At 41.0% G+C, this 27,531-nt stretch overlaps 1 protein-coding gene across 4 annotated transcripts in view; it reads right to left on the bottom strand.

The window, feature by feature from the left end:
* TSPAN5 (tetraspanin 5) overlaps window positions 1-27,531 on the bottom strand; it is a 218,781-nt gene that overhangs the window by 12,032 nt on the left and 179,218 nt on the right. For 3 of the 4 annotated variants that reach the window (XM_056567067.1, XM_056567095.1, XM_056567085.1), the window contains 3 exons: window positions 17,154-17,279; window positions 15,797-15,844; window positions 9,349-9,465 (listed from right to left, as the gene is read on the bottom strand). In XM_056567067.1, the coding sequence (XP_056423042.1) occupies window positions 9,349-9,465; window positions 15,797-15,844; window positions 17,154-17,279 (291 nt within the window). Of the gene's footprint in view, window positions 1-6,596; window positions 7,673-9,348; window positions 9,466-15,796; window positions 15,845-17,153; window positions 17,280-27,531 lie in introns of those variants that run through there. The other variant, XM_056567077.1, reaches the window with a different exon arrangement.

Below are 27,531 nucleotides of genomic sequence, written 5' to 3'. Positions count from 1 at the left end.
GAAACTTTTTAGGGGCTTATTCACATATATACGCACTTTTTAAAATATTTTAATCACTATTTTTCAGTCTTCATAGGGACTTATATATGGAGTCTTTTGGTTGGAGACCACTGAACGCCGCTGTGTTACTGGGGGGGGGGGGGTGTTCTGCTTCTCCAGTTTATGTGATGCATTTTATTTACTCTAATTTATGTGTCAAAAAATGTATGTGCCAGAAAATGCTAAAAGTTGCATTTAGTTACTAGATAACTACAACACCCAGCATGCCCTGATACAGCCTATGGTTGTGTGAGTGTTGCAGCATGTTGCACTCTATAGTAGTACAGTTAAGGTTATTGTGTAACATGCTGGGAGTTGTAGTTTTGGTTTGTGTCAGCTACAGAGCCATAGGCTGTGTAAAGGAATACTGGGAATTGCAGTTAGTAACTACAACACCCAGCATGCCCTGATGCAGCCTATGGCTCTGCAGCTGACCCGAACCAAAACTACAACTCCCAGCATGGTGCACTTTATAGTTCTACAGTTCAGGTTATGGTGCAACATGCTGGAAGTTGTAGTTTTGGTTCGGGCGTGTTTGCGTGCATCCGTGGGGCTCTTGGTTGGCAGGCGAGTATGAAGGGTGGGATTCTGGGGGTGCAATTTAGTGCACGTGGCCAGAAGCCACTGACAATAAAGACACAGGCCCTTGGGCACTGCCCGACGTGTCAGTCCTCCCCTGTACAAAACATTCATTCATACACATTTCATACATACACTGGCTTCTGCCCCCATATCATACATACACACACACACACACACACACACACACACACCCCCGCCACTGCCCCCCCACATCATACATTACATACACACATCACAGATACATCATACACACATACACTCACACCATACATATGCACACATCATACATACACTGGCCACTGCCCCCATATCATACATACACACACACACACACACACACACCCCTCCACTGCCCCCCCACATCATACATTACATACACACATCACAGATACATCATACACACATACACTCACACCATACATATGCACACATCATACATACACTGGCCACTGCCCCCATATCATACATACACACACCCCTGCCACTGCCCCCCCACATCATACATTACATACACACATCACAGATACATCATACACACATACACTCACACCATACATATGCACACATCATACATACACTGGCCACTGCCCCCATATCATACATACACACACACACCCCACCACTGCCCCCCCACATCATACATTACATACACACATCACAGATACATCATACACACATACACTCACACCATACATATGCACACATCATACATACACCCGCCGCTGCCCTCCACATCATACATTACATACACACATCACACATCCACTCACACCATACATATAGAACCACCCTTCCTGCCGCTGCCGTCCGCATTCTCGGCCTCCTCACCTGAGCTGGCCATGAGTGGACATCAGAGCTGTAGTCCCGGCACAATAAAGACCCGCCGGCCAGTGTGAGGTTGCATGGGTTTGAAAATCTCACCTCACACCGGACGTTCTCTCTCCTCCCCACTGCTCTGTGTTTTCCCTGTGCAAACTTTTAACCTCCCCGTGGTAGATTAGGTCCTGTGGAGACAGAGCAGGGGGAGGGGAGGAGCTGTGTGCGGGGGATGGAGCTGTGTACCAAGCTGTGTACGTCCTCGCTCTCCCCCTGCTTCTTGTGTAATGTAGAGCTGCGTCCTCCATCCTCCGGGGGGGGGGGGTTAGTGAGATAAGGGGGCTCTGAGCGCCGGTGTGAGGTGCAGACTTGCATCCGCTCCTGCGCCTCACACCGGCATTAAAGTACGGGGGAAGTCGGTCTGTCCCTGCTTGCCCAATACATGCTAAATCTATAAAAAAAATTCACCTGCCCGGCACCCAGAACTGCTTGTCCCGGGCGTCGGGCGATAGGATTTCCACATCCCTGAAGTCCAGTCCTATTTTGCTAAAAAGCCTCTTTTTACACGGATGGCAATCATTTGGGTTGGTGGAAGAGTAACAAGGAAAAATATCCTACTTTGGCAAAACTAGCAAGATCCTACTTGTGTATACCAGGAACCTCCACACCATCAGAATGCCTCTTCTCTGCTGCAGGCAACATAGCAGCCCCCATCTTTTTTATACTGCAATGTAAAGTTTTTGTGATGATGAGACTCATCCACTTGTTTTGTAAAGGTTAGTGTATGTATTCTTGTGAAGAAAATTTTAAAATGTCCTTTTTTTGTTATTTTGCATATTTATTCGATTAGTTGATTAATCGAACAAATAATCAGTCAACTAATCAATTTGACAAATAATCGTTAGTTGCCATAAACTTTATACAAGTACCCAGCCCTCTATTGTATCAACATGGATGGTGTTCCCTTGTGGCATAACATTGATAATATATAAAAGAAAGCAGCTGTTGGATGTCTGTGACTTATTCCAAGCTAAGTCATACTTTGAAGATAAACAGGGGACTGATGACTAATGCATTTCTTTGCAGCACTGAGTCGGTAATTCACACAGTGAACAAAGAGAATTTGAAAGAGAAAGCACTAAACCAAACTCCAAACTGGCAAAAACATTTATGGAATTTTATAAAGCTGCTTAGTATATGCAGGTAATATATACATGCTGATAAATGAATATAAAAGACCTGAATATACAAGTCAATAGTCCTATCTAACAAGGGGGTTCTGCATATATTTTTGCAAATACAAAGCTACAAGTTTAAGGTGATGTCACCTGGTAAATTTCTGTTTTAGTGTATTTTTTTGTGACAGCTGGTTACCCGCACTACCCAATAAAGTGGGTAATAGTGTGGGTTAATAGCTTTAAAATGAAGGGTCACTCACTCATTTTGGTGGCTTCTGTGCAGAGTTCAGACTGTTTATTCTTTTATTCATATTGTGCTCGAGCACGCATCAGAGTCGGGAAGCTTCCCTGCCTCATCAATATTCACTCCTTGGCCTGCCCCTTTCTATGACGTGAGAGCTCCATATAAATACAAGAATTAACCGTCCCAACTCTGCAAAGAAGCCAACAAAATGAGTGAGTGACCCATTTTAACCCCTTAACGACGCAGGACGTAAATGTACATCCTGGTGACGTGGTATTTAACGCACCAGGACATACATTTACGTCCTAAGCATAAGAGTGAGCATCAGAGCGATGCCCGGATCATGCGCAGCAGGTCCCGGCTGCTGATCGCCACCAGAAACCCGCCCGTAATGGCAGACATCTACGATCACGCTAATGTCTTCCATTAACCCCTCAGATGCCGTGATCAATACAGATCATGGCATCTGCAGCATCGCGGTCATTAAAATGGATGATCGGATCGCCCGCAGCGCTGCCGCGGCGATCCGATCATCCAGCACGGCAGCAGGAGGTCCCCTCACCTGCCTCCGCTGCCTTCTGCTCTGATCTGCCTTCCCGCAGACCAGAGCAGAAGATGACCGATAATGCTGATCAGTGTTATGTTCTATACATAGCACTCACCAGTATTAGCAATCGAATGATTGCTATAAATAGTCCCCTATGGGGACTATTAAAGTGTAAAAATAAAAGTAAAAAAAGTAAAAAGATAAAGTAAAAAAAAATGTGAAAAACCCCCTCCCCCAATAAAAACGTAAATCCCTATTTCACCACCAAAAAGTGTTAAAAAAATATTTTATATACATATTTGGTATCGCCGAATGGGTAAATATCTGAACTATTAAAATAAAATGTTAATGATACTGTACGGTGAACGGCGTGAACGTAAAAATAAAAAAAAAGTCCAAAATAGATGCTTATTTATAACATTTTATTTCCCAAAATTATAAAAAATGGATTAAAAGTTCTATATAAGCAAATATGGTATCAATAAAAAGTACAGATCACGGCGCAAAAAATTAGTCCTCATACCGCCGCTTATATGGAAAAATGAAAAAGTTATAGGGGGATTTTAAATGGACTAATTTGGTTAAAAAGTTTGCGATTTTTTTTTTTTAAGCGCAAAAGTAATAGAAAAGTATGTTATCATTTTAATCGTATTGACCCAAAGAATAAAGAACACATGTCATTTTTACCATAAATTGTATGGCGTAAAAACTAAACCTTCCAAAATTAGCAAAATTGCAGTTTTCTTTTTAATTTCACCACACAAATAGTATTTTTTTGGTTGCGCCATACATTTTATGGTAAAGGTAGTGATGGCATTACAACGGACAACTGGTCACACAAAAAACAAGCCCTCATACTAGTCTGTGGATGAAAATATAAAAGAGTTATGATTTTTTGAAGGCGAGGAGGAAAAAACGAAAATGTCAAAATAAAATTGTCTGCGCCCTTAAGGCCCAAATGGGCTGCGTCCTTAAGGGGTTCAAGCTCTTCACCGCCCTATAACCCAGTTTAGGCCTTTCAATAACTGTGGCACATCTGTGACTGTCCACGCACCACTCACAAAAATCTACAAGCTGGTGTTAATGTCCACTATAATTTACACTTATATCAGTGTTAAAATATAGTGAATACATTGAGCTGCAATGCCACCATCCACCCAGCCAAACATTGCCCATTTAATTTACGAAAAGGCAAGCATTGGCGTAAGAACATTAAAAAAATGCACAAATATTACCCTCGCTTCACAAGAGGTGTCCCTCCTCAAATCTCTGTACCCGTTTAAATGGCAATCAATAGCTTTAAAATACCTGGGCATACATGTGCCTTCTAACCTTGCAGACACCTTCAAGGTCAATTTCCCCCCTCTGCTGCAGACGCTGCGTAATGACCTAACCAGATGGGAGCGCAGGGACTTTTCCTGGCTGTGGCGGATAAATATCTTTAAGATGAACGTGCTACCTCGACTCCTCTACTTGTTTGCTGGGGTTCCGACGCACTTGCCTCGCTCTTTTTTCAGAGAACTCTCTGCACTCCAGTCGGGTTTTGTGTGGGCACGCAAGAGGCCTCGTATTGCTAGGAAACTACTATACAGACGCAAAACTGATGGGGGACTGGTGTTACCAGACTGCCTATCGTACTATCTGGCGGCCGTTCTAGTCCGTGTACTGGACAGCTTCCAGGACACTTCTAATAAGCTGTGGGTCAGAATTGAGGGGCGCTCTAGTGGAACGCCCCTTAGAAATTTATTATGGACAGTAAAGCCCCACTCTATCCTCCGCTCCGCTTCCACCTTACCTCCAGTGATGGACTCCATAGCTAAAACGTACTCGGCGTATTTGGGTTGCCACTCCCTGATAACACCAGACGGACCACTAACGCCCATCTTTGGGAATCCCGCCTTCCCCCCGGCCCTTTCCTCCACATCATTTCTATCTTTTCATAGATTGGAGGGTACCACTCTCTCCTCTGTCCTATCGCAGGATAGTCTGAGGTCTCTCCCGGACATCTTAGGCGATGCTCCCCACTCTATTCTACACTCCTTCCAGTACAACCAGTTACGACACTTCTACAACTCCAACAAAACCTCCCTCAATCTGCATAGACAGCTCACTACCTTTGAAAGCTTATGCGCCACCTCCAACACTGTTCCCCATGCTGTGAGCGTAGTATATTCACTGCTCTTACGCACGGGCTCCTCCGCTCCTTTGCCTTTCCGTACAGCATGGGAAAGGGAAATTGGCGGTGTGCTCTCGGATGCTGACTGGTGCAAAGCATTGACCCTCTGTCATAGATCGTCCATCTCCTGCAGGATACACAAGACTAAATTATAAAATAATATCCCGCTGGTATAGAGTTCCTGCTCTTCTCTCCCGTATTTACCCATCTGTCTCGGATTCTTGCTGGAGATGTGGACATCGGGGAGGAACTATGACGCATATATGGCTGTCCTGCCATATGCTTGATGATTTTTGGGCCTCCGTCCTAGACACAATCCGCACACTCACCTCTCTAACCCTCCCAAGGGACCCGACTGTCATACTACTCTCGATCCTGCCGCGAGACACATCCAAACTTACTTCCAAACTAACACATTTCCTACTACTATCCGCCAGATCAGTAATTCCCAGACTCTGGAAGTCCTCTATGGCCCCCACTCACTCATCTTGGCTTAGGGAAGTATCGCACATCTGTAGAATGGAGGAGCTGCTGGCGGACTCCAGACGCCAATGCACCAAATTTCATGAGGTTTGGGCCCCCTGGCTGGCCTTTGTGTCCTCGCCCGATTTCAGAACCCGGCACTTGGATGACTCGAGGGGTTCATTGATGGACGATTGGGGACTGACCCGGACAGGTATGTGCACCACGAGAGAACCTCACTATATGCCGCCTTCAGCCTGTGGTCCTAGCCACTCTCTTTTCTTGTCTTTCTTTTCTATTCTTCCCTCCCTCCTTTCTATTTCCACACACTTGATTCACTCTTTGACTTGCCTGCCCTTTCTTTTTCTTCCTCCTCTCCTTTCCCATGTCCCTTATGCTCCCCCTTTTTTTTTCTTCCCTCCCTTCCCACCCCTTTTCCCTCCCTTCCTCCTTCTCCCTCCGTTCCCCTCTCCTCCTCAAAACCCCTACCACCTTCTTAGTCTCAGGTCGACTCACTCTTGCCTCTGATCCACTTATATGTTGGTCTCATGACTACGAGTAGGTGTCGCTCCAGCTAGCTCCGTTGGATTTCAGAGGTCATTTCTCACTTAGATAACGACTGTTTCTCATGCCTGTCTATTACCTCAGACCTGTGTAGTTTCAGCTTGATTGTATTTACTGTGGGAGCTCATTCCGGATGTCATGGGACGATGTTGACACCTGTGACTATGTTTCGTGATTTACAATGTTGTAAGTACTTGTTCATACTGACGAGATGTTTCTTACATTGCCCTGTTGTCATTGTTGTATATGATACTTAATGATAATAAAAAGATATTTTGGAAAAATGCACAAATGAATCATTTTTTCTACAACATAAAACTGACACACACATGCCATATTAAATCCCCATTATATTGCTCAATTTAGTGGTGGTGTTCTAACTTAAAGCGTACCTATCACATCACAGAAAATAAAAAAAAAGTTTTAATGTTACTCAGTACCTCATCCTGATCATGTACATATAACTTTTATGTGTCTAGCTTCTGTATTTCTTTTAAAATCAGCTTATATCAGATCACACTGAATTTCCATCTTCTGTCAGGCAGGGGGCGTGCTCCTCTCTTGCCCTCACTGTACATGACTAAACTTCCTCCCTCTTTGTGTGTCACTGAGCTGTCAGCTGTCCTCCTCAAGTAATATCCTTAATAATGAGCTGGCACACTGTAACAAACACCCTCCCCATCTCCTTACTACTTGGGTATATGTTGCTGTATGAGGTAGATCATGCTGTCACACTTGTTCCTTATTCTCCTTTATGCTATGGACGGACCTGTGCACTGAATTGTTCTCCTTCTTTCACTGGATGCTGCTGAGAGCTGAGGAGGTGTGAGGGGGTGTGGCCTCCTCTCAGCCAATCACACACTGCCTCCTCTCCTCTGCTCTCAGTTTGTTTGGAGATCCTCACATAGGGAGTGCACACTGGCTTGTAAAGCCTCCCCCTCACTTCCTGTATTCCGACCGACTAGCTGATGTTGCTAACGTCGGAAAGACCATAGTAACAGGTGGGGGACATTTTATGAGGACCTCTCGTGGCCATTTTTATAGGAGCAGTTTTCTAAGGGAAACTGTGGGAAAAAACAATGAAATCGTATTAGAGATATACTTCTTTTCTATGGCTCTATTGTTTTTTAAAAATATAGTTTTGGTGACAGTGCCTGCCTGCAGAGAAGTGAAGAGGCATGATGTAATCTATAAATGTAATCTATAAAAGTATCAGATGAGGCAAATCCCTAGTGATTGTCTAGACCACCCATCTCAATTAATAGTATGGATAGGTTACAGTCAATGGCTGCAGTGGATCTACTGGGAATCATTGTCAGATGTGTACACATTGCATGGTCAAGGGTTGCTTCTTGCAGGTTTTGTAATTGTACATGAAGACTCCTGGATTGTACTATAAATAACAAGCAATGTCACTGTGGAAAAGGCCTTAACCATTCTTGTCTATAAAGAGTAGTAACTCCTAAATGATTGTAAAAGAACGGAAAGAAAAGGAAGAATGAAGTCCTTCCTTTATATTCCCCATTCCTTTTGAATCCATTTCTGCCTTTGTTTTAAAAAAAAGGTGCAAAAACTTCTGAATTTTTCCACAAAACACTGAGGGGGAGATTCTCAAAGAATTTTGCGGCAAAAAATAATCAATTTTGGCGTGTAAAGTATCATCCACATTTTCAAAGAGCTTTGTGCCACGGTTTACACTGTTCACGTCAGTTTTGTAAAAGTGGGCGTGTCCACATATATTGTCTAATTTCACATCAGCTTGTGTAGAAATCACAGAAATCGTTGTAGTTTTATTGATTTTGTTTCTTAGTTTTTTGGGGAAGAGATGTTATTTAAGTAATTATTAAAAAAATAAGTAATTATTATTGTAAAATGTTATTAAAAAAAATATTTTTTTTTTCTTGGTCACTGCACCTGCACTCACATTTAAGCTCAAAAACTATTTATTTATACAGTTATCGCTTGTCTGGGCCCTAGTAACCATGGAATATTTAATGAGATGTTTCTGCCAGAATTTTCTGGGATGTAAAATCTGGCGCCAAACTCTGCAATTTTGGCTAGAAAAATCCAATATGGCTGCAAAAAAAAAAAAATTTAAGTGCCGCAAAAATGAATTTTCACATATTTTCATATTTTCTAAGCAGCACAAGAGACCTTTGAAAATGTGAATAATATTGCTGAAACAGAAATTACAGCAGTTACCCTGTGAGTGACTCCAGCCTCAACCTCTGAATAGGATGATACTAATACTTCAATATTCAGGAGACAGATGAAAGTCATTATCATCTACTTAAAGGGGTATTCCAGGAAAAAAAATTTTTTATATATCAATTGGTTCCAGAAAGTTAAACAGATATGTAAATTACTTACCTAATACCTCTGTCTGTCTCGGGAACTGCACAGAGTAGAAGAGGTTTGCTATGGGGATTTGCTTTTACTCTGGACAGTTCCCGAGACAGGTGTCATCAGAGAACACTTAGACAGAAAAGAACAACTCAACTTCAGCAGCTCATAAGTACTGAAAGGATTAAGATTTTTTTCATAGAAGTAATTTACAAATCTGTTTAACTTTCTGGAGCCAGTTAATATATATATATATAAAAAAAAAAGTTTTCCTGGATAACCCCTTTAATACTATGTATGAAAGATGCATTTGTGAAGTTCGCAAGGTTATTTTTTAAACTGAGCATTATTTTGTTATCTGGGGTATTTGTGGTCCCTGAGTACTGCATCCATTTACCTGTAGTAATGCAATGCCTATGAACACGCCAGCTACAATGGTAAGATTATCCTGCAGCCACTTCTCAAACTGAGGAACACAGCCCTTGGTATGTATGGTTGCTTGCTGGTCAAGTTCCTACAAGAGAAGAAAATCAGTTTTAAAAATATTTTCATACTAGAAACACTGTACATTCTTACAATAAATATTAATGAGTAACGGTCATAGAAAAAAAAAAACTTCTGAGATGTCATGTAGACATTTCAAAGGTTTTAAAGGCCACAGCCTCAGAGCTAAGACCCTCACCGATCTCTAGATATAGCCTTGAGAAGCGTGCAGCATAGTGCCTCACTCCCTGGCATTATAAGTATATGGAAACCTCACTCCTTCAATGAGATTAAGCAATTGGCTGTGGTCTGAAGCTTGCTTCTCCCAGGTATATTTATGAGATTGGTGGAAGTCTCATCACAGAAGCCCCGGCTTAGCATTCAAAACCTGTAATCCGTTGGATGCCCGCCAAGCCGATAAGTGAAGTGCACTTTACCCAGCTATACCTAATGACTGACCTTAAATTGTGAAATATCTGCATGTTAAAAGTTAATATACATGACACTAACACCTAAATGAATGAAAATAAAGGACAGTGACACCTAAATGAATGGAAACACATTACACGCAGATACATAAAATGCCCAAACATGTTCACTATTGGAATGTAGCAGTAAAACATTTTTTTTTAAATCAACTGGTGCCAGAAAGTAAAACAGATTTGTAAATTACTTCTATTTAAAAATTGTAATCCTTCCAGTACTTATCAGCTGCTGTATGCTCCAGAGGAAGTTCTTTTCTTTTTTAATTTCTTTTCTATCTGACCACAGTGCTCTCTGCTGACATCTCTGTCCATGCCAGGAACTGTCCAGAGCAGGACAGGATTGCTATGGGGATTTTCTCCCGCTCAGGACAGTTCCTGACATGGACAGAGGTGTCAACAGAGAGAACTGTGGTCAGATAGAAAAGAAATTCTAAAAGAAAAGAACTTCCTCTGGAGCATACAGCAGCTGATAAGTACTGGAAGGATTACGATTTTTAAATACAAGTAATTTACAAATCTGTTTTACTTTCTGGCACCAGTTGATATAAAAAAAAATTGTCGAAAACTGAAGATGATAAAATGTTAATTCCATTACTGATGGAACATGCTGACAGTTTACAATCAGTGTTAGGGCAGATAATAATGATAATAATGAAGATAATAATAATAATAATAATAAAGAACTAATACAGTGCTATTCTCTTCAGATGTCATTTTAAGAAGTGTAAGCCTTTTGGGCTGTATTTGTGGGAGGGACGTGGGAGTATATAACGCCCCCCTGCATACAGGTCAGGGCGTGTCGAGCGTTTGGCGAGAAGGAATGCGGCAGCATGATCCTGTATCCGGTGGCTGGCAGCAGACGTCTGAATCTCCTGCCAGTTTGGAAGCTCTGGCAGCTGCTCAATGTCCCGGAGCCTCTATCTATGAGCTACATTGCGAAGAATGGTTCCAATATTTTGCTGCCTAGACCTGCCCTGTGCTGCCTTTCGAGAGCAACAGGTGCACTGGTTCTGCCCGTAGCAATGGCTGGATCGGATACAGAAATTGGAGGTCACGCTCGGGTAAGGCCGTGAGCCTGGACGGTGTTGCTTCAGGTTCCCGTCAGGGGGCCAGAGTTACCGCCCTGGCTCTCACTACTATTATTAAAATGCTTATGATCGTTTTCTGTGGGGCAAACTCTGTGCATCCTTACCTTGTGCAGCAGCGCTAGTGACCTCTGAACTTCGCTGGGTCCCATGCCAGGTCACATGTGCCCCAGAGGAAGCATTATGTGCTTGCTGCAAGCTATATGTAGTTTGCCGTTAGGAGAGCAGTGAAAAAGTGCACGCACGCTCATTACATTTATACTGCAGGCACGCTCATTACATTTATACTGCAGGCACGCTCGTTACATTTATACTGCAGGCACGCTCGTTACATTTATACTGCAGGCACGCTCGTTACATTTATACTGCAGGCACGCTCGTTACATTTATACTGCAGGCACGCTCGTAACATTTATACTGCAGGCAGGCTCGTTACATTTATACTGCAGGCAGGCTCGTTACATTTATACTGCAGGCACGCTCGTTACATTTATACTGCAGGCACGCTCGTTACATTTATACTGCAGGCACGCTCGTTACATTTATACTGCAGGCACGCTCGTTACATTTATACTGCAGGCACGCTCGTTACATTTATACTGCAGGCACGCTCGTAACATTTATACTGCAGGCACGCTCGTAACATTTATACTGCAGGCACGCTCGTAACATTTATACTGCAGGCAGGCTCGTTACATTTATACTGCAGGCAGGCTCATTACATTTATACTGCAGGCAGGCTCGTTACATTTATACTGCAGGCAGGCTCGTTACATTTATACTGCAGGCAGGCTCATTACATTTATACTGCAGGCAGGCTCATTACATTTATACTGCAGGCAGGCTCGTTACATTTATACTGCAGGCAGGCTCATTACATTTATACTGCAGGCACGCTCGTTACATTTATACTGCAGGCACGCTCGTTACATTTATACTGCAGGCACGCTAGTTACATTTATACTGCAGGCACGTTCGTTACATTTATACTGCAGGCACGCTCGTTACATTTATACTGCAGGCACGCTCGTTACATTTATACTGCAGGCACGCTCGTTACATTTATACTGCAGGCAGGCTCGTTACATTTATACTGCAGGCAGGCTCGTTACATTTATACTGCAGACAGGCTCGTTACATTTATACTGCAGGCAGGCTCGTTACATTTATACTGCAGGCAGGCTCGTTACATTTATACTGCAGGCAGGCTCGTTACATTTATACTGCAGGCACGCTCGTTACATTTATACTGCAGGCACGCTCGTTGTATTTATACTGCACGCACGCTCATAAAATTTTTTACATGTTTACTGCACGCACGCTTATTAGAAACATAGAATGTGTCGGCAGATCAGAAACATTTGGCCCATCTAGTCTGCCCAATAATCTGAATCCTATCAATAGTCCCTGGCCCTATCTTATATGGAGGATAGCCTTATGCTTATCCCATGCATGTTTAAACTCCTTCACTGTATTTGCAGCGACCACTCCATGCCTCCACTACTCTCTCAGTAAAGTAACACTTCCTGATATTACTTTTAAACCTTTGCCCCTCTAATTTAAAACTATGTCCTCTTGTGGTAGTTTTTCTTCTTTTAAATATGCTCTCCTCCTTTACCGTGTTGATTCCCTTTATGTATATAAAAGTCTCTATCATATCCCCTCTGTCTCTTCTTTATTCCAAGCTATATATGTTAAGGTCCTTTATCCTTTCCTGGTAAGTTTTGTCCTGCAATCCATGTACTAGTTTAGTATCTTCTCTGAACTCTCTCTAGAGTATCTATATCCTTCTGGAGATACGGCCTCCAGTACTGCGCACAATACTCCAAGTGAGGTCTCACCAGTGTTCTGTACAGCGGCATGAGCACTTCTCTCTTTATAATGCTTATACCTCTCCCTATACATCCAAGCATTCTGCTAGCGTTTCCTGCTGCTCTATTACATTGTCTTCCTACCTTTAAATCTTCTGAAATAATTACTCCTAAATCCCTTTCCTCACATACTGAGGTCAGGACTGTGTCAAATATTCTATATTCTGCCCAAGGGTTTTTACGCCCCAGGTGCATTATCTTGCACTTATCCACATTAAATTTCAGTTGCCAGAGTTCTGACCATTCATCTAGTTTGCCTAAATCCTTTTCCATTTGGTGTATCCCTCCAGTAACATAAACAATGTTACATATCTTTGTGACATCAGCAAAACCTTACCATCGAGACCTTTTGCAATATCACTAATGAAGATATTAAACAAAATTGATCCTAGTACAGATCCCTGAGGTATGCCACTGGTGACAAGACCTTGCTCTGAATATACTCCATTGACTACAACCCTCTGTTGTCTGTCACTCAGCCACTGCCTAATCCACTCAACAATATTGGAGTCCAAGCTCAATGACTGTAGTTTGATAAGTCTTCTATGTGGGACAGTGTCAAAAGCCTTACTAAAATCTAGATATGCGATGTCTACTGCCCCTCTGCCATCTATTATTTTAGTCACCCAGTCAAAAAAAATCAATAAGATTTGTTTGACATGATCTCCCTGAAGTAAACCCATGTCGTTTTTCATCTTGCAATCCATGGTATTTTAGATGTCCCACAATCCTATCATTTAGTATGGTTTCCATTATACTGCATGCACGCTAATTACATTACTCTGCACGCACGCTCATTGTATTTCTACTCCACGCATGCTCATTGTATTTCTACTGCACGCACGCTCATTGTATTTCTACTGCACGCACGCTCATTGTATTTCTACTGCAGGCATGCTCATTGTATTTCTACTGCATGCACGCACGCTAGCTCATTGTATTTCTACTGCACGCACGCTCATTGTATTTCTACTGCACGCACGCTCATTGTATTTATACTGCACACACGCTCATTGTATTTATACTGCACTCACGCTCATTGTATTTCTACTGCAAGCATGCTCATTGTATTTCTACTGCAAGCATGCTCATTATTTTTACAGCACGCACGCTCACTGTATTTGTACTCCACGCACGCTCATTGTATTTCTACGGCAGGCATGCTCATTGTATTTCAACTTCAAGCACGCTCATTGTATTTCTTCTGCACGCACGCACACTCATTGTATTTCTACTGCACTCACGCTCATTGTATTTCTACTGCACGCACGCTCATTGTATTTCTACTGCACTCACGCTCATTGTATTTATACTGCACGTACGCTCATTGCATTTATACTGCACGTACGCTCATTGTATTTATACTGCAAGCACGCTCATTATTTATACTCCATGCACGCTAATTGTATTTCTACTGCACGCACGCTCATTGTATTTCTACTGCACGCACGCTCATTGTATTTCTACTGCACGCACGCACACTCATTGTATTTCTACTGCACGCACGCACACTCATTGTATTTCTACTGCACTCACGCTCATTGTATTTCTACTGCACTCACGCTCAATGTATTTATACTGCATGTATGCTCATTGTATTTATACTGCAAGCACGCTCATTATTTCTACTGCACGCACGCTCATTGTATTTATACTACACGCACGCTTTTCGAATTTATACTGCACATAGGCTCATACCATTTATAATGTACGCAAGCTCATAGCATTCATACTGCTCTTGCGCTCACAGCTTTCACACTGGATGTCCATCCTTAGCATTTACGCTGCACATACACTCACTGCATTTATACTGCTCGTTTGCTCATAGCAGTTATACTGCACACACGCTCATCGCCGTTACACTGTACGTACGCTCAAATTGTTTATATTGATTGCACGCTCGCAGAATTTTACGGCACGTACGCTCATAGAATGTATATTGCACATTGCTCATAGCATTTATACTGCACATTACTCATAGTATGTTTGTTGCACTTATTTTTATAGCATTTATACTGCACGTACGCTCATAGCGTCGATACTGATCGCACACTCAGCATTTATACTGCACATACGCTCATAGCTTTTACATTGCACATTTGCTCATAGCATTTATACTGCACTTACGCCCATAGATTTTATACCGCATATACGCTCATAACATTTATACTGCATGCACGCTCGTAGCAATGTATTGTACGTACGCTCGTAGCATTATACTGCAAGTACGCTTATAGTGTTATATGGTGCGTATGCTCATATTCCATACTGCACATACACTCATAGCATTTTTACTGCACTAATGCTTATAGAATTCATACTGCACATACGCTCATAGTATTCATACTGCTCATTCATTCATAGCATTTATATTGCACATGAGCACATAGTATTCATACGGCACGTACGCTCATGGCTTTAATACTGCACGTCTCTGACACGTCTTCAGAGCAATAATATGACTCTAAACTAACATGTTAGTATCATCAATCATACAGGTGTGGTTACAAGAAGAGGTGCAAATCTTTCCATAGTTTTTTTTCTCTGCCAGTTCCACTACAGGTTTTGGCCTAAAATGGCAACCAAATACTCTGTGTGGGCATAGTCTAGGTAAACATTAGCCTGTGTGACAAAAGTCGGAGGTTAGGCGACTAATACTAGACTCGCATGGGGCTGCTGTTACACACTGTAGCTTTACTCCCAATGTATAGAGCCATCTGCTTCCAAATCACAGTGTATTGCGGGTGTCACAGCTCTGACAGGTGATCAGCAGGGTGCCAGGTATTGGACCCCCATTGATCAGATATTGATGGCCTATCCTGAGGATAAAACATATTTGCTCAGAAAACCCCTTTAATGCAATAACAGATCTCTGCAAATTCCCAAACATTATGTGCAGATAAGTAATAACTCATACTTACTGGCTTTTGCCTGACATCATAGCCACATTGAGTGTTAATAACATCTTCCTATCAGCAAAAATAAATTAATATATTAATGTCAATAATGCTGTAACATACAAAGTACATTTTCTTCCTGCTGTCCATCTACAACTCCCAGTATGTCCCCCTGCTGACAGTCATTTACCTTGCATTCCTATAGTCTGGCAATCACAAGCATACTCTGAAACACTGGGGACATTTAGGTCTACAAACAGTGCTGAATGCACCAAATTCATACAGAGCATGCAGGTCAGAGCTGCATGTTTTCTGTCATTTTTTTAAGTACAGTGACCCCCCGACCTACGATGGCCCCGACATATGATGAAATCGACATACGATGGCCTCTCAGAGGCCATCGCATGTCGATGTCAGCATCGACATACGATGCTTTTTTATGTCGGGGCCATCGCATTAAGTGCTATCCGGCAGCGCCAAATGCTTAAGCTGCTGCCGGATAGCAGCTTAATGTTCCCCGTGTGGTGCGGTAAGTATTACTTACCCCTCCACGATGCTCCGGGGTGCCCTCCGGGTCCAGCGCTGGTCTTCCGGTGTCTTCTCGGCCCTCTCCGATGATGTCAATACGCTGCTGCGCACACCATCCAATAGGAATGGCGCACACAGCGGCATAATGACGTCGCTACGCAGGCCCAGTAAGGCCTTGCGGAAGACAGAAGAGGACCGGAGAAGACAGAAGAGGACCGGAGAATACAGCGGAGGACCGGAGAAGACAGCGGAGAGCCCAGCGGAGGCCCCGGATCACCATCGGGAGCGGCGGGGACACCATCTCGAGCGGCGGGGACAGGTGAGTACAGCTTCCTATACTTTTCATTGCACGAATCCCTCAACATATGATGAATTCGACAAACGATGGCTCGTTTGGAACGAATTACCATCGTATGTTGAGGGACCACTGTATAAGGCTATGGTTAGTAAACTTTGTAAATTATCAATATTCTATCATCATACAATACATGCTTTATTAAAGATATAATGTGACAAGGACACATGATATAATCCATGGTGTTGTGTCTATTCAATTCAATTTATGAACAATTAATATATAATATATACACAATATACTCATTGGTTTAAGTCATAGTAAAATTCTTGGTCAAAAATGACTGTGCATTATAATCTTCTGCTTTAATGTGCTTCACAAACCATCTTTTAGAATATATAGTGTTGGTATCATTGACAAGTGCACACTTAAAATGGTATATATGGATAGGGATGAAATGCTAAGAATAGCCCCACGATATATTTTTTTTTTATGTAGCCAGGAAACAATGAGAGATGCCCTACGTATGAAGAAAATGTCATTGTTAGAAGAACATACAGCAGGATCTTTAGTGCAGCAGGAGAATGGCACTCCGCAGCGCTCTCGGCTAGCATTGGCATCTGTGCAGTTGAAGTAAATATTGAGATTCCAGTCATCAGCTCCAAATGCCCCACAGCACTGCCACTGTGGAGAGAAGGAGAAAATATACCATAAATAACAATGGTTTCCATGTCTTGTATTTATTCAGTTACAGTAGCAGTATTCTTATTCTGGGTTATGATCCCGGACTAAATTACACAGCCTGGACGTTGGCATACAGAGCAATACACAGTGCCACATAATGCCTCCATGACCTGCTTTTCTATTAGAATGCAATGCTATAAAAAAAATTTTTTTTTTTATAGATTCCTACAGCATTCATGAAAAATAAAAACAGAGCTACAAACTAAGTCTGTATTAAGCCATCATTCTACGAATGGTGTATAATAGATATTTGCCATATGGAGACATAATACCGAAGTACATGAGGCTTTAGGAGACTGTTCACAGTGCGTGGATTCTGCACTGAAAACTACAGCAAACTAAAGTGACCATACACCTGCTATAGTTTACAGTTGATAGCTATCTCTCCTGGTTCTCCTGTACACATTGACGTTCACCCTGGCAGAGCATCCGTGTATTATAAATGGAGAAAGGGTAAGCTGTTGTCAGACATCTCCCCAAGAACAAAAGGATGGAGCAGTTAACATTCAAAATGCCCGAACCTTCTTTCCCCTGATTTCTTATGTCCGGGGAGTCAGGAGGCACCTATAAACATTAGAGAAAATTTGGTGGGGCCAGCCAACTATGTGATATGTACAGTATTAGTGCTTCAGGTCCAATTCAGGTGAATGAGGTTTTCGATATTTTTTCAAATCTGCATTATGGTGCATATGGCTGTGAAAATTTATATTACAAAAGGTGCAAACCATGTTCGAATAGAGAATGGAGCAGACTTTGTGCAGACTTAATATTAGACCTGTCAACACTGCCATTGTGTATAATGTAAAACAGTTGGCTTGCTAAACCAGAAACATTGCCTAGAGATACTTTGTACCTAATTTGTCCTCAAAGTATTTTATTTATCTATTCAGTGGATTCAAAGTTACTAGACTCAAGTAACATATGGTAGTTGACAACTATTGATGGGAAGCTATTACAGCAACCACGAGTGTTGACACAAAGCTTTCCATAAATCCTGCATGGTACATAATTCTGCACTTGTACTGGTACAATTGTAACAATGCTGATTTATTAATTCTGGGAAACTGGGTAGAAAGCCGTATGGGCTCTGTAATAGCTGCAATTAGTAGTTGTTGCCTAACAGCTGTTATCTATGTAGCAGACCAAAAGAACTACTTCTAAGAATATTTAAAGGGGTACTCCGATGGAAAACTTTTTTTTTTAATGAACTGGTGCCAGAAAATTAAACAGATTTGTAAATTACTTCTAATCTCAATCCTTTCAGTACTTATTAGCAGCTGTATGCTACAGAGGAAATTATTTTCTTTTTGAATTTCTTTTTAGTCTTCTCCACAGTGCTCTCTGCTGACACCTCTGTCCATGTCAGGAACTGTCCAGAGCAGGAGAGGTTTGCTATGGGGATTTTCTCCTGCTCTGGACAGTTCCTGATACGAGCATCAGGTGTCAGCAGAGAGCACTGTGGAGAAGACATAAAAGAAATTCAAAAAGAAAAGAATTTCCACTGTAGCATGCAGCTGCTAATAAGTACTGGAAGGGTAAAGATTTTTTTAATAGAAGTCATTTGCAAATCTGTTTAATTTTCTGGCACCAGTTGATTAAAAAAAAAAATATGTTTTTCACTGGAGTACCCCTTTAAGGATGGCTTAAATGTCCAGTACTTATTATTGAGAAGCCATTATCAAGCAATCTGAACATAATATCAATTTCATGGACAGTACAGTGAAATTCTACCACCAATTTCATATATAGCCATGACATGTGAAATCTTATCCTTTTTTATATTGCTGATGTCACTACCACAACACATTGCTTATACAGTTTACGTCTGGACTAGTGTTCAGTATCTATAGACTTCTGTGGGTCAGACAAATGACAGTAGAATCTCCTTTTGGCAGGCACATCCAACAATTTTATGTTTGTTTGACTACTGAATAACATGGGCTGCAGAAAACAACAGGACATCACAAAACCATATTCATTAAACATATACAGTAAAGTATAGATTGTTTAAAGTATTTAAATGTAAGGGCACATGTCAGAATACATTTGCACAGTATATAGATAGATAGATAGATCTGGCTAAAATAAAAACAAAAAAACTATTAAAAGTCAAACATATGTAAGTCAATTAACTGTACGCTAACATTATACCTATTTTGACTGATCCATTAGACAGATCCATGAAAATAACATAACTACACATAGATTATGCTAATTATTTTTTTAAGAATGTATAAAAATGTAAGTATACAGTATGTCTAGAAAGAAGACACAAAAGAGACAAGAACCGTCTAATCTGCACATAGTAACCAATCACAGCTCAGCTTTCATATCTTAAATTTCTCTTTAAAATAAAAGCTGAGATGTGATTGGTTGCTGTGAGCAAAACCAGGCAGTTTTTGTTTCAGGTAGATTGATAAATCTGAGCCAGTGTGATGGAACACTAGCTTGAAAGGATTATTCCTACCGAAAGGCCATCAGTGTGGACTTGATGATGGTCCAACCCTCAGTACCCTCAATGATCAAGGAGCATACTTGAAGGTGCCCATAATTATTACATTACAGTTGAAAAAAATAGACAATGTCAACCAAAACCATAATTCTATGGGTAAAAATTACCAAGAAACAATTTTAGCTCACCAATGGCAGACTACTATTGTGTGAAAAGAAGTTGGCTGTATTTCAAACTTTTTCTCCTACAGTAGGACAAAAAATCTTTCATTCACAAATGATCTTTGAGAAAAGAATATTGCCAGGTTGTTTGTCTCTCTCCTGGTATCATTGATCACTGGGAATGTATGACCAATTGGAATAAAGAGGGATAATACCGTAAAACAGCTGTCTGCAGATGGGTATTCTGTCCTTCTGGAGAGATCTCTGGCTTGGCATACATTCTCAGTTAGTTTTCAAGACTCCTAGCTGGAGTAAAACACTGACTTAAAGGGAAAGCCTCCTCAAAAGGTGGTGTAAGAGCTGCTTTACATATTCTTTCATTCCAGAATTCCCAATGAAGCATCAATGGTCTTTAAGTCTCCACATGTCTTTAGGATACTCTCTGTAAAGGGGTGCTCCAGGGAAGTGAAGAAACATAAAAATGCCCCAAAGCTACCACAATACCTGTTCTGTGTACTATTCATGTGGTTTTGGCAGCTACTATGGCCCCTGTAGTCTCCTAGATATTATTTTTCCTTGCTTGCAGCCCAGACTACAACTCCCAGAAGTCAGGGCAGCTCTGTGTAATGGCTGCCAGCCAATTGCTTTCACTATCTGTGTGCATGCTGTGTTTTCAGTCAGCAACACACACTACATGTATTTTCTTTTAAACCATCCTTCCCCCCAGGAATAAATCATGCTATGCTCTGAATGGCAGCAGTCAGTGATAAAATCTACAGCAGGAAAAGAGCAGCGTTATGTGCTGAGTTGTGACTGAGACTCTTCACTGAGCTACTCTCACCGGAAAGCTCCTCACACAGGGAGAGGAGGGGGAAGGGAGTTGTGGCTGTGAAGCCAGAAATCACGTGGTGTTTGTCTTTGTGTAAACCCCTCACTGAGACCTAGCCCCCACCCTCCTACAAGACAAGTAGGATCAGATTAGGACATCTTTCTCTCACTCCCTGCATGTAAGTGACAGCTGAAAGATGAAACTGCTCTATAAAGCTAATGAATGATATTTAGACAAATAAATAGGTTGGTGAGAGGGAAAGGATGGGCTAAGGGTTTAGTTCCCCAGAGTACCCCTTTAAGAAGGAGCATTACCGTTTTAGCCATACAATTTTAACAACTGTAACGGCCAATATGGACTAAAATGTATATATCCGTGTTTGTGAAAAGATCATTCATTCATGCATCAACCTATTTGTGTATGCGTATGGCCACCATAACAAAGCACCTTCCAATGTCTGGGCAGCTACGTCGGGTACTGCAGCTCATTCCAGTATACATAGGTACATGAGAAGAGAGTACAGATGTCTTGGATACTGCAAAGAAGGGACCATAGTGTTCCTATGTTCTGCTGATCGATGAAAGCTAGGATTGGCTCAACAATATTAGCTTACTGGAAAACCTTATTAATTTTTTATGTGCACAAACACCATGTGAAATATATAAAAGCAGATATAAAAAGACTAGATTTTACCTCTTTTATGCTAATGTAGCGTTCTACATCACTGAGTATAAAACATTGTATTTAGATTGATAAGAAGCAATGAGCAAAGCACACAAGTAGACACAGGAGATCAGGAGATGCGATAATATCCAGTGCATCAGTGATGTCCTCAGAAGTGCATTAGGAAGGATGCCCTGAGCACTAAATTACTTGTGCCCTTCCTGATAGCCTTTATGTGCAATAATAACAGAGTTTTAAAAGAACAATACATGAATTAAATAAGTGGATTGCAGCTATATATTTTGTAATTTAGGCCAATTGACAAGGATGCACTGGAAAAAAATCATTTATCTGACATTAAAATAAAGTTTATGCCTGGAAAGTTTGAGAAATAGATGGAAATCCGGTTCCCTGACAGATAATGCTCTGCATTTTAGATGATTATGGTAAAAAATGATTGATAATTGGAAGTAACCATCTGAAGCCTCAAATGACTCTTAGCTCATATTCTTGTGCTTAGATAAAATTGTGCTCTTCATCTGTTTCCCTTCTCTGCAGATAGCAGTTGTTACAACAAGATAGGCTCTGCACTCTGGAGGCAAGTCATCATTCCATCCTGGAAGAAATCCAGCAATCAGGAGGAACTTGTTTCTGAACAGTAATGAAAACCAGAGGAGATACTACAACTCTTCAGGACACTGCTCTGTATTTATTTCCAGGAAAAGAATCAACTGTTCAGACAAAATCTACACGTATTCTTAAATAGGTACCCTTCAGGACTCCCTCATTTTGGTCTTCAGGATAAAAAAAATAAATCTACAAAAACTGTGTAGTCTGATCTTTCAATCATATCCTATTTCATATGTCACCAACTTCTTGTTGTAACAGTTTTATAGGCAACTATTTGTTGTAAGGTCAAGTAAGAAACATCAGATAGTACTTAGCCTGGGGTAAACAGCAGGTTTTTATTTGTTCTCTGTGGTGTCTATGAATGTTTTAGTTTTATTACACAAACAAACAATGCTGCAGTCATTTTGCCACCAATCTGTCCACCAATCTGTCCTCTAGGTCTTGCTACTAATGCAAAAGTAAGTTAGAATGTGGGCCCTCCGTAAAGAATCATTCAGAACTCTTTGCAGTTAACTAGTTTTATTCGTCAGAACAATGGCACAAATTTTTATGAAAGTACCTTGTCCTTGTCGGGGAACTGAATACGTATATGCCCAGGGTTCCACCAATGTTGAGTTTTCCCAATGTATGTCTTGTAGAGGCTATACTCTGCCACAACCCAATCCATCTATACAACACTGGTGGATTACACTAAATACTTTGTATCAATGGTGGAAATTAGATACATTTTTTAAGGGTCCATCCTGCACACAAAAAAAAAAAACAATGGCTCTTGGAGAAATTTGGAACCAGCTTTGTGTAGAATATGGTTCATCATTACAAAGTCCATACCTCGAAGAATTCAGGTGTCATAAAAGCCTGGCTAAGGAATAACAGTATTAGGCTGGGTTCACATGACATTTTACGCAATACGGGACCGCATACGGCTGGGGGGAGCTAAAACCGGGCGCTCCCGTATCCCTGCGTATGCGGCCTGTATGTATTGTATTTCAATGAGCCGACCGGAGTGAAGCGCTGACTCCTGTCGGCTCATTTTTGTCCCATATGTGGTTTTCCCACTGGACCTAAAACCGTGGTCCCTAAAGTGTATTGAAAGAACAAAGATAGGCACCACTGGTGGACTTTCATTTTGAATAGGGGCTGTGTTTTTGAGATATATATGTTGCGTGTCATTTGTGTTACAATGAGACTTAAGATTGTTTAACACAAAACATGACATCTGTACTCCTAATAATGAATTAATTTTCACATATGGTGATTGTCTAAGATCATCCTTGATTTAAGAGGAAACTGGATAATTGCACTGACACAATAGGCTCTGTGCACGCGTGAACACACAACACTATCCCTGTGTATGGCCAGCAAAACAATAGCTGTAGCAAACACAAGCAATCAATGGCATTCTGGTCAAAGTGCTGTGCTTGCCCACCTAATATCAAATGCACTTATAGGAGAGAAAGTGTATAGCATTAATATATATCCTGTACTGCCCCTGAACATCACAGTCTGCATATACGTACAGAGATTATTTCTCAGCAACACTTCTACCTAGAAGAGATTAGTATGGGTCAAAGTTTGGAATATATGGGCATATAATAGATCATTAGCAGTGGCAATAAGATGTCCCTATAACTAAGACATTAGCCCTCTGGCACAGTGCCCCAACAGCTAACCCTTCATATTCGTTATACCCTGGCTAATCAGTATGTAACTGGGGAAACTAAACCCTTAGGTTATCTGATCCTCAGAAAGTGTAATGTTCCTTAAGTGCAGAGTAGAAATAAAGTGCACAATATATAGTCAAGTCTCCAAAAGAGAAGATAAAGTACACAAACTTTTGCAAATATATCTCCTTAACCCCTTGGGGACAGAGCCCATTTTGACCCCAAGGACGAGAGCATTTTTTGCTAATTTGACCACTGTTACTTAAAGCATTAATAACTCTGGAATGGTTTTACTTATTTGATTCCAAGAATGTTTTTTCATGACATATTCTACTTTAGGTTAGTGGTAAATTTTGTTGATACTTGCATCATGTCTTGGTAAAAAATTCCCAACTTTCTTGAAAAATTAGAAAATTTAGCATTTTCTAACGGATATTACAAATAAATTATATAGTGATTAACATATACAATATGTCTACTTTATGTTTGCATCATAAAGTTGACATGTTTTTACTTTTTGTAGGCATTAGAGGGCTTCAAAGTATAGCAGCAATTTTCCAATTTTTCATGAAAATGTCAAAATCTTAATTTTTCAGAGACCAGCTCAGTTTTAAAGTGAATTTGAAGGTCTTTATGTTAGAAATCCCCCATAATGGACCCCATTATAAAAACGGCACCCCTCAAAGTATTTAAAATGACATTCAGAAAGTTGTTAACCCTTTAGGTGTTTCACAGGAATAGCAGCAAAGTGGAGGAGAAAATTCAAAATCTTAATTTTTTACAGTATCATGTTCTTGTATACCCATTTTTTTTCAAGGGGTAAAAGGAAAAAAAAGCCCCCCAAAATGTGTAACCCAATTTCTCTTGGGTAAGGAAATACCTCAAATGTGCATGTAAAGTGCTTTGCGAGCGCACTACAGGGTTCAGAAGGGAAGGAGCGACAATGGGATTTTGGAGAGGAAATTTTGCTGAAATGGTTTTTGGGGGGCATGTCGTAAAAACATGAGCAGCAACGAAATACCACATGGCACACTATTTGGGAAATTACACCCCTCATGGAATGTAACAAGGGGTACAGTGAGCCTTAAAACCCCACAGATGTTTGATGACTTTTCATTAAAATGGGATGTGTAAATGGAAAAAAAAATCCACTAAAATGCTGGTTTTTCCCCCAAATATTTAATTTTTACAAGGGGAAATAGGAGAAAATACCCCCCAAAATTTGTAAATTAGTATGGGAATACCCAATATGTGGATGTAAAGTGCTCTGTGAGTGCACTAGAGGGCTCAGAAGGGAAGGAGCGACAATAAGCTTTTAGAGAGTGAATATTGATAAAATGGTTTTTGGATGGCATGTCGCATTTAGGAAGCCCCTATGGTGCCAGAACAGCAAAAAAAAAAAAAAAAAAAAAAAAAAAAAAACAACACATGGGACACTATTTGGGAAACTACACCCCTCAAGGAACGTAACAAGAGGTACAGTGAGCCTTTACACACCACAGGTGTTTGATGAATTTTTGCAAAATTAGATTTTTTTTCACAAAAATACGTGTTACCCCATATTTTTTATTTTCACAAGGGGTAAAAGGAGAAAAAGCCCCCTAAAACTCATAGTACCATTTCTTATGAGTATGGAAATACCCAATATGTGGATGTAAAGTGTTCTGTTGGTGCACTACAGGGCTCAGAAGAGAAGGAGCGCCACTGAGCTTTTGGAGAGAGAACTTGGTAGGAATAGACGTCGGGGGCCATGTGCATTTACAAAGCCCCCATGGTGCCAGAACAGTGGACCCCCCCTACACACACAAACATGAACAGTGGACCCCACGTGACCCCATTTCAGAAACTACAACCTTACAGAATGTAATAAGGGGTGCAGTGCACTCTGTAGTTTGCCCACAGAGCACTTTACAACCACATATGGGGTATTTCCATATACAGAAGAAATGGGGTTAAAATGTTAGGGGGCTTTTTTCTATTACACTTTGTGAAAATAAAAAAAAATGTGGGGTAACACCAGCATTTTATTAAAATATTTTTTAGAGGACACCTCTAAACATTGCCACGGGATGCCTGCTGATAGATATGAGCAGCCATTCGATTCCGATCACCCAACCGGTTGAATACAAAAAAATAAAAAGGAAAAGAAAAATAAAGTGCACAAAAACACATTTTGCTCCCCTACAGAAAGGAGAATACGGTGGTTGATGATATAAGTATAAAAAGAACTAAAAAAAGAAAAGTTTGGTTAATAAAGTTCAAAATAATTTAACCCCTTAATGACAGCGCATTCTGGCCTAGAGGCCAGATTTTCATTTTTGCATGTTTGTTTTTTTCCTTCTCGCCTTTAAGAGCCTTAAAGCGTACCTGTCATAGTGCAAAAAAAAAAAAAAATATTGATACGGTACTCAGTACCTAATCCTGATCATGTACATAGCATTGTTATGTGTCTAGGACCTATATATCTCTAACAAATAGCATTTATAGGTTGCTCACTTGCTCTGTGTTCTTGCCTTCTGTAGGGGGTGTGTCAGTCTCTCTCTCTCTCACTGTGAATGACTCATCTGCACTTAGTTTGGGAGCAGCCTGGCACTATGCAAATCACTGCACAGTAGTTTTTATGCATACATTTTCTATCTGTCCCTAATAAAGTTGCTAATCAAAATAGCTGTCACTATGTGTGTCATTCAGCTTTCACAGACTGTTGAATGTCTGATCAGCTTCTATGTCATTCAGGAGTCAGAGAAAGCTTTGACTGTTCAAGCATGCTGGAAGTTGTAGTTTTGCATTGTAACAGCAGGAGCTGCAGTGTTTGTAAAGCAATGTGTTAGAGCAGTGTTGCCTTTAGTTGTTGCAAAACTTTTGCAAGAGCTGTAGAATACACAGCTCTAAAACAGAGTTTTACAAAGATTGTACCCCCAGCTGTTGCTAAACTACAACTCCCATCATGGAAGTTGAAGTTTAGGAACAGCTGGAGGCTGTACTGGTGCAATGGTAATCTCCTATACTGAATACCAAAACACTTTACGGCCAGCATCCAGTATGCTGCAAAATACAGAGTAGTCTGTCTGCATAAAGACAGATGATCCCTTGTGGTGGTTATTTTCATTTTGGACTTTTTAGTAAGATAAAAAAATGTTTTAAATAAATGTATATTTTAAAAAGTTATCTTATCAGTAGTACTACTAAATATATATAAAAAAAAAACATAATGACAGCGCCTTTAACTCATATTTTTCGATCAACAGACTCATATGGGGGCTTGTCTTTAGCACAGCCAATTGTACTATGTAACCACACCTTTAATTTTACCATAAAATGTATGCTGCAACCAAAAAAATACAGTAGAATCTCCCTTAGTGGACACCTCCCAATAGGGGGCACCTCCCAATAGCAGACAGTTTTTGATTCACCGGCAGAGTCCCATAAGCCTTAATGTATTTGCACTCTCCAAATAGGAGACACACCCAAAAGAGGATGCAGACACACCTAATAGGGGACAAAACACTCCCAATAGCCCTACCATGTTCACAGCGCCACCGTCAGGGGCGTACAGCCAGTACCCCAGTAAGGGGCCCTGTCCCCCGCTGCACCCCTCTGTAGCAGCCCCAGCACAGAAGCAGTAGACCACTGTTTAAAAAGTGGTCTCCTGTTTCTGTACGTCCACCGGTCACATCATTTGCCCTCTCTGATCCCCTCATGCCACTTTATTACCCCTGTGCTAACTCATCCCTCCCCTTTATTACCCCCTGTGCCACATCATTTCCCCTTGATCACCCCTGTGCCATTTCAT

This window comes from Hyla sarda, chromosome 1 (genome assembly GCF_029499605.1).
Source record: "Hyla sarda isolate aHylSar1 chromosome 1, aHylSar1.hap1, whole genome shotgun sequence".
Classification (NCBI taxonomy): domain Eukaryota; kingdom Metazoa; phylum Chordata; class Amphibia; order Anura; family Hylidae; genus Hyla; species Hyla sarda.
Note: the sequence above shows the minus strand (reverse complement) of the source record. Positions and strands in the feature narration are given on the sequence as shown.